Source organism: Cydia pomonella, chromosome 3 (assembly GCF_033807575.1).
Source record: "Cydia pomonella isolate Wapato2018A chromosome 3, ilCydPomo1, whole genome shotgun sequence".
Classification (NCBI taxonomy): Eukaryota; Metazoa; Arthropoda; class Insecta; order Lepidoptera; family Tortricidae; genus Cydia; species Cydia pomonella.
The window spans coordinates 29,841,327-29,856,642 of record NC_084705.1 but is presented as its reverse complement, the minus strand read 5'-3'; the positions used below and the strand labels follow the sequence as shown (position 1 = coordinate 29,856,642).

Below are 15,316 nucleotides of genomic sequence, written 5' to 3'. Positions count from 1 at the left end.
GTAGAACCACCTCCATCTTCGTCGGCAGAAGAAGGGCCATCAGAGCTTCACTCTGTAGTGTTTCATCTCTACAGGATTTGGCAATTTAATCCGCTAAAACATCATTTTGCTACATCGAATACCTTGACTAAAATATCAACAGAAGATATATAATAAATCTTCGGAACATTGTGTTCCTGCAAATTTGTGGCCTGAATTTTTGTAGACAAGATTATAGCAAGCATCGCTGGCTCTTAGTAATCTATATGCACCAAAATTTTCTAAAAGAATGCCACGAACCGTACCGAAACTTTCTGCGGCGACTGCACGCAGGAAATATGTTAGAAAACCGTTTCCCTCTTTTAGCTATGATATATATATATATTTTTTTATTAAAGCAATATAACATACATTTACGTTTAAACTTCTATTCCTAATATAATATCAATATTCCAATCTACAACTACGTCTCTATAGCAAAGCCAAAGTTGATAAATTAATCTAAATGCAAAAACTGCTCAGATTTTTTTAAACATGAACCCGTTTTCGCCTGCGCAACTGTCCGTCTCCTTGAACTTTAACGGCTGTAAAAAAAGTTCAGACAATAAAACTGAAACGAATACGCTTTGCTCGCGCTTCGTGCTCGCTTGATCAACAATACGAAATTTAAATACAAAAAAAATACAAAATGTTACAATTCAGGGAATAGATCCGAGGACCCTGGATTCTCTCTCCCTGTTACAAAGCTTAGTCAATAAAAAATAGGAAATTAAAGTGCAAAAAAAAAAACAGAAAAGATTTCATTGTTCGGGATTTGAGCCCGGAACCTCATGATTGTAAAGCTAGTGTATTGCAATTGAGCCACGAATGGATATATGTGACACGGTGAAATTACGTTACTTATTCTCGAGTAAAACCTAAATATCTAAATACCCCCTAAACCAGCGTTCTAAAATATCTGAATTTTTCGCAAATCACTCTGTAACCATGTCTCACAAGGAGGAAACTCTTATGATATGGATACGGCTATTTGTTTAGGCGCGACGTACTATGACTCTGCCATTTTGAAAAAAAAACCAAAAACTGGATCGACAAAAAAATTCTATTTGATCATAGAATATGGTCGCAAAATTTCACGCGAATCGGTTGAGAATTGCGACCTGTAGAGGAGAACATCCGGACATACGAAAGCAGATTGCGCGAGTCAAAACGTAGACCTACGCTACGCTTCGGTCAATAAATACTTAAATGCATAGAACATACCCATGACTCAGGAACAAATATCCATGCTCATCACACGAATAAACGCCCTTACCAGGATTTGAAACCGGGACCATCAGCTTCGTAGGCAGGGTCAATACTCACTTAGCCAAACCGGTCGTCAACTAAAAAGTTATAAAAAAAAATTAACCAACAGAGGGTTACTTATAGTCATTTTGGTTGTTGGTCCCCGCTTGCAATACTTACCATCAACAACAATATTCTTGTGGGGCTTATTTTCCTCTTTTTTAGTGTGCAGTCGGGTTTTTGTTTTTTTATAATATTTTTTTTTGACAACTAATTGTTGTGTTTGTATAATACTGTAACCATTTACCATGTAACATTATCGTTTAACAGAACCAAGTGCGACAACAAGAGACCAAAGCGGCCTCATCCCGAGTAGACGAGGCTCAAAAGGCACAGCTAGAAGCTGCTGTTGAAGAAGCCAAGGAGAAACTCGACATGGCCAAACGGGATGCTGGCGAGGTAAAACCTTTATTTGAATTTAAAACATAGCATAAAAAAACTATCACTATCTCTTTTCATACTAAAAAACTAGCTTTTAAGCTAGCCATCATGAAACAAATTGAATGTTTTTGGGAGTGTAGGTTTCTTAGTTGATGTCATTTTCAGTTCCAAGGCACTTTTTTTTTTAAATACCACGACGGTGGCAAACAAGCATACGGCCCGCCTGATGGTAAGCAGTCACCGCAGCCTATGGACGCCTGCAACTCCAGAGGTGTTACATGCGCGTTGCCGACCCTTTAAAAACCTGTACACTCCTTTTTTGAAGAACCCCATACTGACCTAATGCATTGATGCAGAAGTCGACATGGGAGTCGTTTTCTAGGTTTTCAGGGGTGTAGATTTGATTTTGCTATAGGTATCGAATAATACACTCGGGTTTTAATGTTTATAATCATATTTCAGAAGCATAAACCACAGTACATTTACGGATAAAAAGCCAAGAGATATCTACATATAATATCCATACACTACCATATGGTCTAGATAATAAGGTCGTCTACAAATAATGTTCCGTGTCGGTATTGTACTTTGAATGTAATACTGAACTATTTGATTCCTGACCCACAAATACTAGTTATTGGCTTATATTGATTGAAAAAGTAAAATTATAATGACACTTACTGTGAAAACGTTCTATGGTGGGTCACAGATTAAATTTAAATCTAATTTGTTGGAATGTACACTAACCCCATCCAAATTCCAGGTGGAGAAGGAAGTGCACGGTGTGGACGCCCAAATCGCAGCTGTGGCCGGTGGAAAAGTCAAAGAGCTGCAGAAGAGCGTCGACGACCTCTCCAAGAAGATCGACAAGGTGTCCAGCGAGATCACCAAGCTGAGAGTCGCTATTAACACTAGCAAAAGGTCGGTTTTCCTTTATCATTGTCATGTAGTCCCAAGTAAATAGACGACCACGGCAGTTTCTTATTTTTTTGCTTCGCCAAGGTTTGTAGCATTTGTTTGTGGTTTGACGCACGACGTGTGAGGAATATAAACAAATTAAATAAATATAAAAAAAAGTCTCTCTCGGTCTTTACAAGCACATACCTTATACCCAGTCCGGAGTTACAACCGATTTCGAGATTAAGCTGTAGGTACGGTCACGTCTGAAAATATCGATACGGACAAAGTGCCAAAAATATGTATACACTACCCTAATGTATGGGCCATAAGGTTGTGTATACATATTTTTGGCACTTCGATCGTGTCGATGTTATCAGAAGTGACTGTACATCTTTACCTAGAGACCAAAAAAATCCTACCTGCCTGCCTGTTATGCAACCCAGAGCTTTCAATTTTTTGGGTTCCGTACCTCATAAGGAAAAAACGGAACCCTTATAGGATCACTTTGTTGTCCGTCCGTCCATCCGTCTGTCTGTCAAGCCCCTTTCTCTCGGGAACGCGTGGAGATATTGAGTTGAAATTAAAATTGCTTTTATATCAGGTCTACAGTCCATTGAAGCTGCGAAAATATCAAACTTGTAAGTTAACGTAATAAAAAGATACGGCCTTATTATGTCACAATAAACGTTTATTTCGACACAATTTGGCAAGTAATATCGTCTTACAGTACAAGTTTAGGGAAAATCTGAAAACTATAAAATTTAATTTTGTAAAAAATAAATAAGTTAATTTTGTACGGAACCCTCGGTCGGCGAATCCGACTAGCACTTGTCCGGTTTTTAAGATACCAGTAGAAAAAGATGCACAATATCCTAAAAATTGAGCTCTTAATAAAAGCAATTAATAAAATCATTTCAGAAACGCCAAAAAGTCCAAAGACAAGATATCACAAATGGAGGCTGACCTCGCAGAAAACGACAGGAAACTGGAGACGTGGAACAACGAAAAGAAACAGCTGACCCTCGACAGCGCCGAGCTGCAGAAGTTCATTGAGGAGGTAAATGAGAAATATAACCGATCAAAAAAGTTTGTCAGTAAAAAACAACGCGAAATGAATTTTTGTATGGGACGATAACCCTTTGCGCCTACATTTGCAAATTTGCCGCTCTTTTCTACTGAAGGAAATGGCTTGACAGACTATATCTGCTAATGTTGCATTGGGAAAAGGATCCAACCCACAAAACTGTCAATAAAATTATAACTTTCTGTCAAAAAAGTCATTCACTGGAATTGTCTTCAATTGGTTTTGTCTTTTGATAAATTTAAACCGTGATAACTCATGAAAGAGATGGCTTCATCACAACATATTGTGACTTCACGTCATAGTTTAGCCCCCCTATTCATAAACGTGTGCTAAAGTTGACAAGCCGCTAATAATCGTTTGTCCCTTTCCGGCGTATTGGTATGATGGAAAGGGACAAAAGATTGTTACCGGGTTGTCAACTTAGCACACGTTTATGAATAAGTCAAATTATGTCAACGTCGGGTAACTGCAGAGACATATCAACGGAGCGAGGATCCTTTAATAACAAATAAATAAATATTGGACATTCTTACACAAAGTGACTAATCAATGAATAATTTTATTGCAAGAATATAGGGAGCGTGCATGAACTGTAGGAGGCAGCACAGGAGCCGTCAGATTTTTGGCGCGAGGCGTAAATGTGCTGTTTATTGTTCCGATGTAGCCCACAAGATGGCAGAACCTACTATGCACAAGAAAACACGTGACGTGTAAATGTACATGCTTATAGTTCCGATTCAGGCCACAAGATGGCAGACCCTCCAACGCGCACGGTCCCTATAGTTAAATAGAGGTGATAACTAGCGTGTCTTATGTTAAGCCCCACAGTAAGCCGAAGAAGCCTTGTGTTGTGGGTAACTCAGACAATGATAACTATAGTATATAAATACTTAAATACATAGAAAACACCCATGACTCAGGAACAAATATCCGTGCTCATCACGAATAAAAGCCCTTACCGGGATTCGAACCCGGGACCATCGGCTTCATAGGCAGGGTCACTACCCACTAGGCCAGACCGGTCGTCAATAACACATGAAACTAAATTTTCCTTCTCGTTCTAGCTCGACGAGCAAATCTCAGACGGCACGGGCGAGTTCGCGGAGCTGAAGAAAGAGATAGCAGCACTGCAAGCCAAGATGAACAAGTACAAAACGGAGCAAATTGAAGCCAAGAACAACGTCACCAAGATGGAGAAGAGCATCGTCGACTTTAGGGCCAAGATGCCGCAGATGCAGCGAGACGTAAGTATAAGAGAGAGATAGAAGTCAAGAACGTACGTCACCAAGATGACTAGACTTAAATCGACCGGGATATGAACCGAGATTACCTTTTATATATTGTTTTTGAGCTCCCGATATTTCGACGCAGTTACATGCATCTTGTTCACGGGTAACTTGAGATAGCGGGTGGGTGTCGGCGTTGTGTACACCGCGCTCGTTCTACCCTCATTCGTGCGCGCCGGCTGCGTTCGCTTTCAACGTTGAACCTGTTATAGCTAGAATTATATGGATGTACGTATAGGCTAAGAACCGCTGGCTGCGTCCAACGGCCGAGTCAGTTGATTATAGGACTTCTATAAGCGAGCACGTTTGTTTATCTTCCTGCCTCCTAACCTCCAAACTAACAGAACCACAGTCTAAGAAATAATACAGTCGGTCGACGAAGGCGTCTAGACAGGGCAACCGTGCGGGGGGCGAGGGGCGGTCCCTGAGTTTCATACACGCCATTGTTCATATTCAGGGATATGTTTTTGAGGGCTGACGCTTGTCTTGTAATGAAATTATCAATCAGTTTGTGCATAATTTAAATATTGCATACGACATGTGCTAATTGTTTGTTTCAGTGTAAACAGAAATATATCATATGATATCAATTTTTAAATTCAAAACGGCGGACATGTTTTATAGCTTATTTTAAGAAATTACAAGCAGTTTAAGACTTTATTTAAAAAGCAAGAAATTGTTTCTTGCTTCTGTTTGTATATGTATCATGTAGTATTTGATATTTTAATTATTTTTGAGAGTCCTCGGGGTGCCGATTACAACAATGACATCCGTTTTGAAATCCAAGATGGTGGACATTATTTTTTAAACTTTTTTTTTTCTTAAAAATCGATACGGGTTTCATATTTCGGGGTTTCGATTACGAAAATGACGTCCATATTGCAATCCAAGATGGCGGACATTATTTTTTCTTAAAAATCGATATGGGTGTCATTTAGGGATTGCAAACCGGATTGATTTTCGGATTTTGGCCATAACCCGGCCGGATCCGACCGGACCGGATCCGGTTTGGTATAGGGATATCAAAATTAATTAAGTAACATATTTTTCTAGTTTTTTGCGTCATACTTATTCCTAAATCTATAATTTGAAGTTAATAAATAACTTCTTAACAATAAAATAACGCTTAGTAGTAAAAAGTGTGACCTTGTCAATATCACTTAAAAACCCAAATATGAAATCGGTCATTTATTATATATAACCATTCACAAGTGCTCAAATTTTCGTTTACAATTATAAATTTGATTAGTTTCCAAAGCCCGGTAATGGGATGTGGGGTGGGAATTGGAACTCCTTGAAATGACAAGTTTTCGTAACTGTTCCTTGATTGAATTCTTTGTAACGTTGACATCCATTCTAGTAAGAAAATAAGATATTTTACTATTAACCAAAATGATAATAAATTTTCCCTCATTTTTTGCCCAAGAAAGTAGTAGTCTGTATGATTTTAAAAAATTACCTTTTTTTTATTTACAGAAAAGTATATTGGTAAATTATAGGGAATGGAACACGACACGACGATCTCATGCGAAAAATAATAGAGTGTAGGATTGAAATCCATCGCGGAAAGGGACTCCTTAAAAAAAGTTACATGGATCAAATATAGAATTGGCTAGACGTAGAGTAGCATGTACCATTAAGGAAATTGCATAAGATTGGATGAAATTGTAAATACAAAAGATTCTCTCTCAAATTTGAATAGAAAACAAACATTATTTTATCATATATATATATATAAAATCGAAGTAAACTAAAGATTATCAATGTTATCATTTCATTTCATACATTAATTTTCAATACAAACTTTCAATCTTATATTCATTCACACATGTAACACATATTGATTAGCCCAGCTCTAGTCGGTTGAGTACCGCCGACTTAATCCTGCTCATTTGTTTACTTTTAATCTCCTATCACAACATTATGACACTCTTTTCTTCTCTTTAGCATAAATTACAAATGCCTTCCATGGCATCTCCATCGTTTAATTTTTCCTTCTATTACAGTATTTATGTAATCGTCGTATCGTGCCACCAACATGAAAGGCAACTTCTGTTCCCAGTCATCGTCATAATAAATATATTTTTATTTAACTAAATTTAAACTTTTTCATTCGTTTTATGCTCTGTTCAAGTTCATACCTCTCATCCGTCGCCTTTTCCTCATCTAAACCGCACAGTGCGTGCTGTATTTAGGCATTTTTTTTATTTGACCGGATCCGGTCCGGATCCGGTGATTTTTACCGGATCCGGTAGCTCCTGAAAAGTGCCGGATCCGGCCGGATTACCGGATCCGCCGGACCGGATTGCAATCCCTAGTGTCATTTCCAAGGTTCCTCGGGGTTCCGGTTACGAAAATGACGTCCATTTTGAGGGTCTTTGGGGGTGCAGATTTCAAAAATAGAGTCCATTTTAAAATTAAAGATGGTTAACATCATCATCATCATCATCTGCTACACACATCGACACCCATTTCAAAAAGTGACGTCCGCCATCTTTATTTTCAAAATAGACGCCATTTTTGAAATCTACTCCCCCAATAACCCCGAAAACAACACCCATAACGAATTTTCAAAAAAGTGACGTCCGCCATCTTTATTTCCAAAATGGACGCCATTTGTAAAATTAGTACACATACATCATACATACATGAAACCTAAAAACATTTCCCTCTTCTTTTGGGCAGTTGTGTGAGTCTGTGACAACCCTAGGTAGGTACGGTGACCTTGAGCGGTGTCGGCATTTACGCAAACATCAAAGGCGTCGACCCACTGTTACTTTTTACACTGTGGTTGAACCCTCGGTTGGCGAGTCCGACTCGCACTTGTCCGGTTATGTCCGGCATTAATAAATCTATGTGATAATTCTGTGTGATAGTTTTTCCTCGATGAATAATAATTGAGGTAACTATCCTATCAATGGAGGCGCATCGTAGGGACGCTGGAGCCAATTTTATGTTCTTTTCTTGATGTACCTCTAGAAAAAGAATTAACTATCAGAACTAACCGTTTGAATCAACATCATAATGAAGTGAACATCATCGTGATCCATGTCGGAATGCGTGAAGGTCGATATTGGATTAGACACCCTACCACCTTATTTCAGAACCTCCAGATAGATATATACTAGGTTTCGTTCGTCATAAAAGCGGGCGTGGCCCACTCCAGGGTGTCGCCGCGCCGCTACAAGTACATGCGGCGCGCACCAATTCTGGTGACTAGCAGTGGTTGCCACGCACCGCTACGGAACGGATAATATTTGATATACTTTTGTATAAGTTGCCAAATTTGATAGATTATGAATTAGGTAAATGATCTATGTATTTGATATTTCCTGCAGTAATGCAATCGACTGCAGCAGTATTGCACCACGACAATACTGTTGACAATAAGGCAGTAATGTCGCGGTGCAATACTGCTGCTGACTGCGATATTACTGCCGACTGCATTACTTCTGCAAATATCAAAATTCTGGGCAGTAAAATCGATTTTGCGGCAGTAATGCAGCCGGCAGTATTGTCGTGCTGCAATACTGCTGCAGTCGGATACATTATTACTGCAGGAAATTTCAAAATCTGTTAAACTACTACATACGTTAAACATAATAAAAGGTGACGGTACTCGCTTCGGACGGGGCCAACCCTAGCGGTAGCTACGTCCATACCACGCCTTTCGAAAGAGCTCAGTTCAATCAGCGACATTTAGGCACGTTCCATGTACCTAAACAGGGGTTTTGTTATACAGTTAACTTTCTATACGTGTACTATTTATTCTGTGATAAAAGGGAAAATGGCGGTTATTTTCGAATGATTTTTTACAGTACATATGGGGCTACTTTATAGCACTAGTGCGAGAAGTAGCATATTACGTTACTGTGTCGAACATTTAAAGGGCCATATGTACTGTAAAACGTTGTACGATACATGTGCGAATAGGTAATTCGCAACTCGTGTCGATTTAAAACACTCCCTTCGGTCGTGTTTTAATTTATCGCCACTCGTTTCGAATTTCCTATTTTTCGCACTTGTATCGTAATGTACTATTTTCAGCTACGAAACCTGAAGCTAGAAGACCCAGGTATCGAAGGAGTGCCCGGCATCGAGCCCCCCGACCCTCTCGTCACACACACTGCCGAGGAACTGGAAGAAATGGCGGTAGACGAACTTAGGGAGCGGCTCACAGCTCAGCAGGGCCGGCTGGGCGACGCTAAACCTAATCTCCAGGCCATACAGGTGAGAATCCCTTGACAAGGAGGAAGGCAAGCAACAGAGAGTAGAGACATGACAGTAGACGAGCTCCGACCTCCGACACGAGAGTCTAGATATTTTTGCTTAATCCTGAACATATTTTTCTATTCGTCGACTGTAATGGATGAATTAAGATTTCGTATAAAAAAAAAATATTATAGGACATTATTACACAAATTGACTAAGTCCCACAGTAAGCTCAATAAGGCTAGTGTTGAGGGTACTTAGACAACGATATATATAATATATAAATATTTATAAATACTTAAATAAATAGAAAACACCCATGACTCAGGAACAAATATCCATGCTTATCACACGAATAAATGCCCTTACCAGGATTTGAACCTGGGACCATCAGCTTCGTAGGCAGGGTCACTACCCACTAGGCCAAACCGTATCGGTCGTATACCAAACTATAATTGCGTATTTTTCATGTATGGGCTCCCACTCAACTTTAAGATTCATTTCGACACGCTGTAGTCAAGTGTAAAAAAAATTACCAATCACGTGCCGCCGCGCTCCCATAAAAAAGTCTAAACGGCCGCGAACTGAGATACTTACCAATTTTCATTAATTATTTAGGTTTTATAGTAAAAAAAGTATTATTTTAGATTACTCGTAGAAAACGTATACAATAGTGATATAATCAAGCTTTTCAATCTCGTATCTTACTTAGGCAACTCAGCAAGCTTGCGTAAACACGGTGCTCTATAGAATACTACTATCGGTATCCAAAATCAATTTTTACCGTCCTCATTTCAAAATGTTTTTTATTCGACGACCGGTCTGGCCTAGTGACGATCGGTCTGGCCTAGTGGGTAGTGACCCTGCCTATGAAGCCGATGGTCCCGGGTTCAAATCCTGGTAAGGGCATTTATTCGTGTGATGAGCATGGATATTTGTTCCTGAGTCATGGGTGTTTTCTATGTATTTAAGTATTTATAAATATTTATATATTATACACCGTGGTTTTTTTGATTTGCGTTAATTTCAAGGGTGCATTCCTGAGCTTAAATTAAGTAACTTTCTCAAAGACACCGGTATTCTAATTAACTCCATTTTGGAGATAATCAATATTTTATTTTTATCTTATAAAGCTCTTACGAGTGTGTTCACATATTGATTAGTGTTTAGTACGGGTTAATACATTTGCTACTAAACGTAAGTACTATCTCGGACGATCGATGTTCGAAATGACATTGACATGTCAGTTTTCAATTTTTTGATTGAGATAAATGTAATGTCCGTGCAGCAACAACGCTATATGCAACATTTAATTACTTTTTATAACAAAATTTTTTTTTTTTAAATATTCAAAAATATTTTTTTTTTTGAAAATTAACTATGTCATGTAGTTTCCTTAAACGTATTTACCAATACCCCGAAATTAACGGAATTCAATAAAAACACGGTGTATATATCGTTGTCTAAGTACCCTCAACAAAGCCTTATTGAGCTTACTGTGGGACTTAGTCAATTTGTGTAATAATGTCCTATAATATTTATATTTATTATTTATTTATATTTATTCACACACACATGAGCCGTGGCAAAAAATGCCGGGACAACGCGAGGAAGAAGATTTATTTATATTTATTCGCAGGATTTCAAAGCGAAAGAGGAATTGTACTTGAAGCGCGCGGCCGAGCTGGACCAGATCACCACGCAGCGCAACGAAGTGCGCAACGGGTACGACCAGCTCAAGAAGAGACGCACGAACGACTTCTTAGCAGGTATAATAATAATAATTCAGCCTATATACGTCCCACTGCTGGGCACAGGCCTCCTCTCATGCGCGAGAGGGCTCGGGCTATAGTCCCCACGCTAGCCCAATGCGGATTGGGGACTTCACATACACCTTTGAATTTCTTCGCAGATGTATGCAGGTTTCCTTACGATGTTTTCCCTCACCGAAAAGCTAGTGGTAAATATCAAATGATATTTCGTACATAAGTTCCGAAAAACTCATTGGTACGAGCCAGGATTTGAACCCACGACCTCCGGATTGAAAGTCGGACGTCATATCCACTCGGCCACCACCGCCACGACAACATACAGCATCATGCATGCATGTAGCCCCGGACTAGATGGACCGACGATCTGGTTAAAGTCGCGGGAAACCGTTGGTTGAGGGCAGCGGATAACCGTTCGTTCTGGAGATCCTTGGGGGAATCTTTTGACCAGCAGTGGATGGCTTTCGGCAGAGATAATGATGAAGAGGTGTAGCGTAGACTAGTAAAAAACCATCACACATTATAATTTATTAAAATCTTCATTCAGTCTTGCACGGACCCTCATAGCTTACAGTGAGATTTAAAGGTGGCTCTGAGTAATAGTTGAAGCATCCTACTTCGCACTCGCATTTGAACGTCTGGTTGTTGGACGCGCACACGGACTGGGCGCACCGCAGAGCCACGTTGCAGCTGCACCAGTCCTTTGTAAGAACCCATTGCGACTTGCAGTCTATCATGAACAATAGGATCACTGAAAAAAGTGGTAATCAGCAGTGGCGTAGTTGGGTGGGGCCCTCGCCCACGGGCTCGCACTTGATAAGGGGCCCCGTACTTGACAAGGGGGCCGTGCACTTGATAAGGGGCCCCGTACTTGACAAGGGGGCCCCGCACTTGATAAGGGGCCCCGTACTTGACAAGGCGGCCCGCACTTGATAAGGGGCCCCGCGCTTGATAAGGGGCCCGTACTTGACAAGGGGGCCCCGCACTTGATAGGAGGCTCCTCACTTGATAAGGGGCCCCGCACTTGATAAGGGGGCCCCGCAAACCTTTTTATTGGCTTGGGAATACACATTGAATAAAAAGGGACAGACTGATGTGGTTTCGCCGACGTCTAGATTAAATCACGCTACGCCACTGATAAGCAGTGATCGCCAAGGACGGTGCCACACGGGGTCAATGACCTCAATCATTATGCTAATACGAATGCCCCGGGATTCGTGTTGTATTACTTCCTATTAATACGTTTTTAATTTTAATAATATAATTAAATAAATTTTAATTACTGCACATTTTCTATCAATTGATTTGATTTAGTTGCTATATAGCGATCTACATTAGCTGTTAAATTAAAGCACGAATTTGTCTCTAACTTTACACATAGATACAATGAATTTTTATTTTGTTTAGCTTCACTGCGTATATTTATTTGTTTACTTCAAATCTTGTAATAATAATTCAGCCTATATACGTCCCACTGCTGGGCACAGGCCTCCTCTCATGTGCGAGAGGGCTCGGGCTATAGTCCCCACGCTAGACCGATGCGGATTGGGGACTTCACATTCACCTTTGAATTTCTTCGCAGATGTATTGCAGGTTTCCTCACGATGTTTTCCTTCACCGAAAAGCTAGTGGTAAATATCAAATGATATTTCGTACATAAGTTCCGAAAAACTCATTGGTACGAGCCAGGATTTGAACCCGCGACCTCCGGATTGAAAGTCGGATGTCATATCCTCTCGGCCACCACTGCTTTCACTTTCTGTAGGTATCTGATTCAGATGAAATTTGGTAAACTTCCGTAATTAAATGGAGTCAGACCAAGATAAGTTGGTAGCTCTTTTGACAGCCCAGACAGTGCAAATGTTATTTTAAACGTCAAAATTCTATGAAATTATGACCTTTACTTAGCTGCATAGGCTGGGCTAACGAAATAGCTGCCAACTTTGCTTGGTCTGACTTTAACCTCGTGAGACCCAGTGTCATAAATATATTACACAGAATTTGGACTCTATACATATAGTGCTAAGGTTAAAATATGTTTAAAAAAGATGACGTCACCGGGCCTCAGGAGGCTAAAAGCTACACCCTGAAAAAAATGTACACTTACACACAAGTAATGCCCGTATCATCTTGATCTATCTTTTATACGTGGGCAATACCACATGTTGTATCTGATAGCATTCTGCAGCCTTCAATATTTAGTGCTTTAGTGTAAAATTGATTTGTCATAAATAAGACTTTTGTATTACGGTGAAATAACTTGCGTGAAATTGTTTACATCATAAAGAAAGTTTTTGCACGCATTAAAATTCTTTCGGAGATTCTTCAGAAGATCGAAATTATTTACGCCTTTTAGAGACTAAAAATATTGGCAATTTAAGTCTTTTAAGTATCTCACTACGCTCACGATTTGCATGCAGAAATAACAGCTTTATTTTACATTATAGGGAGCGTGCATGAACTGTAGGAGGCAGCACAGGAGCTGTCAGATTTTTGGCGCGAAGCGTAAAGGTGATGTTTATTGGTCCGATGTAGCCCACAAGATGGCAGAACCTACTATGCACAAGAAAACACTTGACGTGTAAATGTGCATGTTTATGGTTCCGATTCAGACCACAAGATGGCAGACCCTCCAACACGCACGGTCCCTATTAAGGCACATTTTTAGGACGGGATCTTGCACATTTCCTAGTTGTGAGAAATGGGTAGTTAAGAAATAGTTTATTTCAGGTTTCAACACGATAACCGCAAAGCTGAAAGAGATGTACCAGATGATCACTCTCGGCGGAGACGCGGAGTTGGAGCTCGTGGACACCCTGGATCCCTTCACCGAGGGAATTACCTTTAGGTGAGTATTTGGTAGTTTATCAGTACCAAAAGGGTCTTCAAATCTTTGACAAGCCAAAATTCTAAAATATTCGCTCTTAATAATGTCGCTCAGTTTAATAATGTGGCTGAGAGTGTCTTGCCTCGCTTCATTGCATAAAGTAAGCTTATCTTAAATTCGGGCCAATATGCAATTTTTCAGGGGAACAGGAAAGTAGGAGCAAGTGTTGTAAGAATCTCCAGAACTAGAGAACTTAACACATTATTTTAATTGTGTCACTCCTAAGTTCTTGTAATAGTACATTACTATAGAGGCCGGGAAACGTAGGGTTGCAGGCCAAGTAGATATATACGGATAGAGATACGCGGCCGGCAACCCCGTTTCTCGCCGAGATATGTATAGTGCTTTTCTCAAACTTGCAATTAAAACAAAAAATTGTAGTCAATTTGTTTTGTGGCGACCTACTCAGCGCGCCACTCTACCAGCGGTGTACAACCTCACGCGCGTAAGTCCGCGCGCCTGCGCGATGCGCCACCGCCGTTGCCTAGCAACGAATATGCACAACAAATCACCGTACCAAGCTAACTGAAGCCAGTTGATGGTTGGATGCCAAGACGTTGTGTCACAATTTGACGTTAAAAAACAAAAGAAGGTTGCTTTACAGTCCTAGGTGTGTAAGGCTATATGAAATTCCTTTACATATCATCTTCAGCCATCGCACCTGATATGTAGTATTTCTGGACCTAATTTGACGTAAGTCATGTCATCATTTCATAGCAAGTTTGAGAAAAAATATTTTCACCTCAGCAGCTCGAACAAGCCTACTCACTCCAGGCCATGAATACTATTTTCTGTATTTGTATCGTAAATAACTATTTTAGTGCATAAAGTTAGTACATTATTCGTAATCCCCAGCGTCCGTCCCCCGAACAAGTCGTGGAAGAACATCTCCAACCTGTCGGGCGGCGAGAAGACGCTGTCGTCGCTGGCGCTGGTGTTCGCGCTGCACTACTACAAGCCCACGCCGCTCTACGTCATGGACGAGATCGACGCCGCGCTCGACTTCAAGAACGTCTCCATCGTCGCCAACTACATCAAGGTGGGGGACATGTCCCGACATGTATCGTTGACATCGGTGGTGATAGATCGCGTGACGAAAGGGTGCTTGGAGCGGGCCGAAGTCTAAGCGAAGTTGAACTTAAATGCTGTCTTTAGCTGGTTCATATGAATGTAAAATTACAAAAACACATGTAAGAAAAAACCGTAGTTGTGTGGCCTCTTGACTGGAATAAGAAAAAAACGGACATCTACAGAATAAACCTGCTAATCATTTCGTATTTCGTATTCCATAAAAGTAGGAAAGTAAAGTCCTGATAGGTAAAAGATGGATTCGCTATTAGTTTCCGAGAAATAAGTCACCTAATTTTGGGTCTCATAAAAAAAAACCATCATTTTTTCTTCTCTCAATATGCCTTATTTTGAAAATTATATACCACATTTATTATTCCTTACACAATTCTCCATCAAATAG

General features: G+C 40.1%; 1 protein-coding gene across 1 annotated transcript in view; it reads left to right on the top strand.

The window, feature by feature from the left end:
• Positions 1-15,316, top strand: part of LOC133516517 (structural maintenance of chromosomes protein 4) — an 80,481-nt gene that overhangs the window by 63,240 nt on the left and 1,925 nt on the right. The window contains exons 16-23 of the mRNA XM_061849502.1: positions 1,597-1,725; positions 2,471-2,628; positions 3,526-3,664; positions 4,756-4,935; positions 9,025-9,207; positions 10,829-10,958; positions 13,689-13,806; positions 14,701-14,884. Coding sequence (XP_061705486.1) covers positions 1,597-1,725; positions 2,471-2,628; positions 3,526-3,664; positions 4,756-4,935; positions 9,025-9,207; positions 10,829-10,958; positions 13,689-13,806; positions 14,701-14,884 — 1,221 coding nt within the window. The remainder of the gene's footprint in view (positions 1-1,596; positions 1,726-2,470; positions 2,629-3,525; positions 3,665-4,755; positions 4,936-9,024; positions 9,208-10,828; positions 10,959-13,688; positions 13,807-14,700; positions 14,885-15,316) is intronic.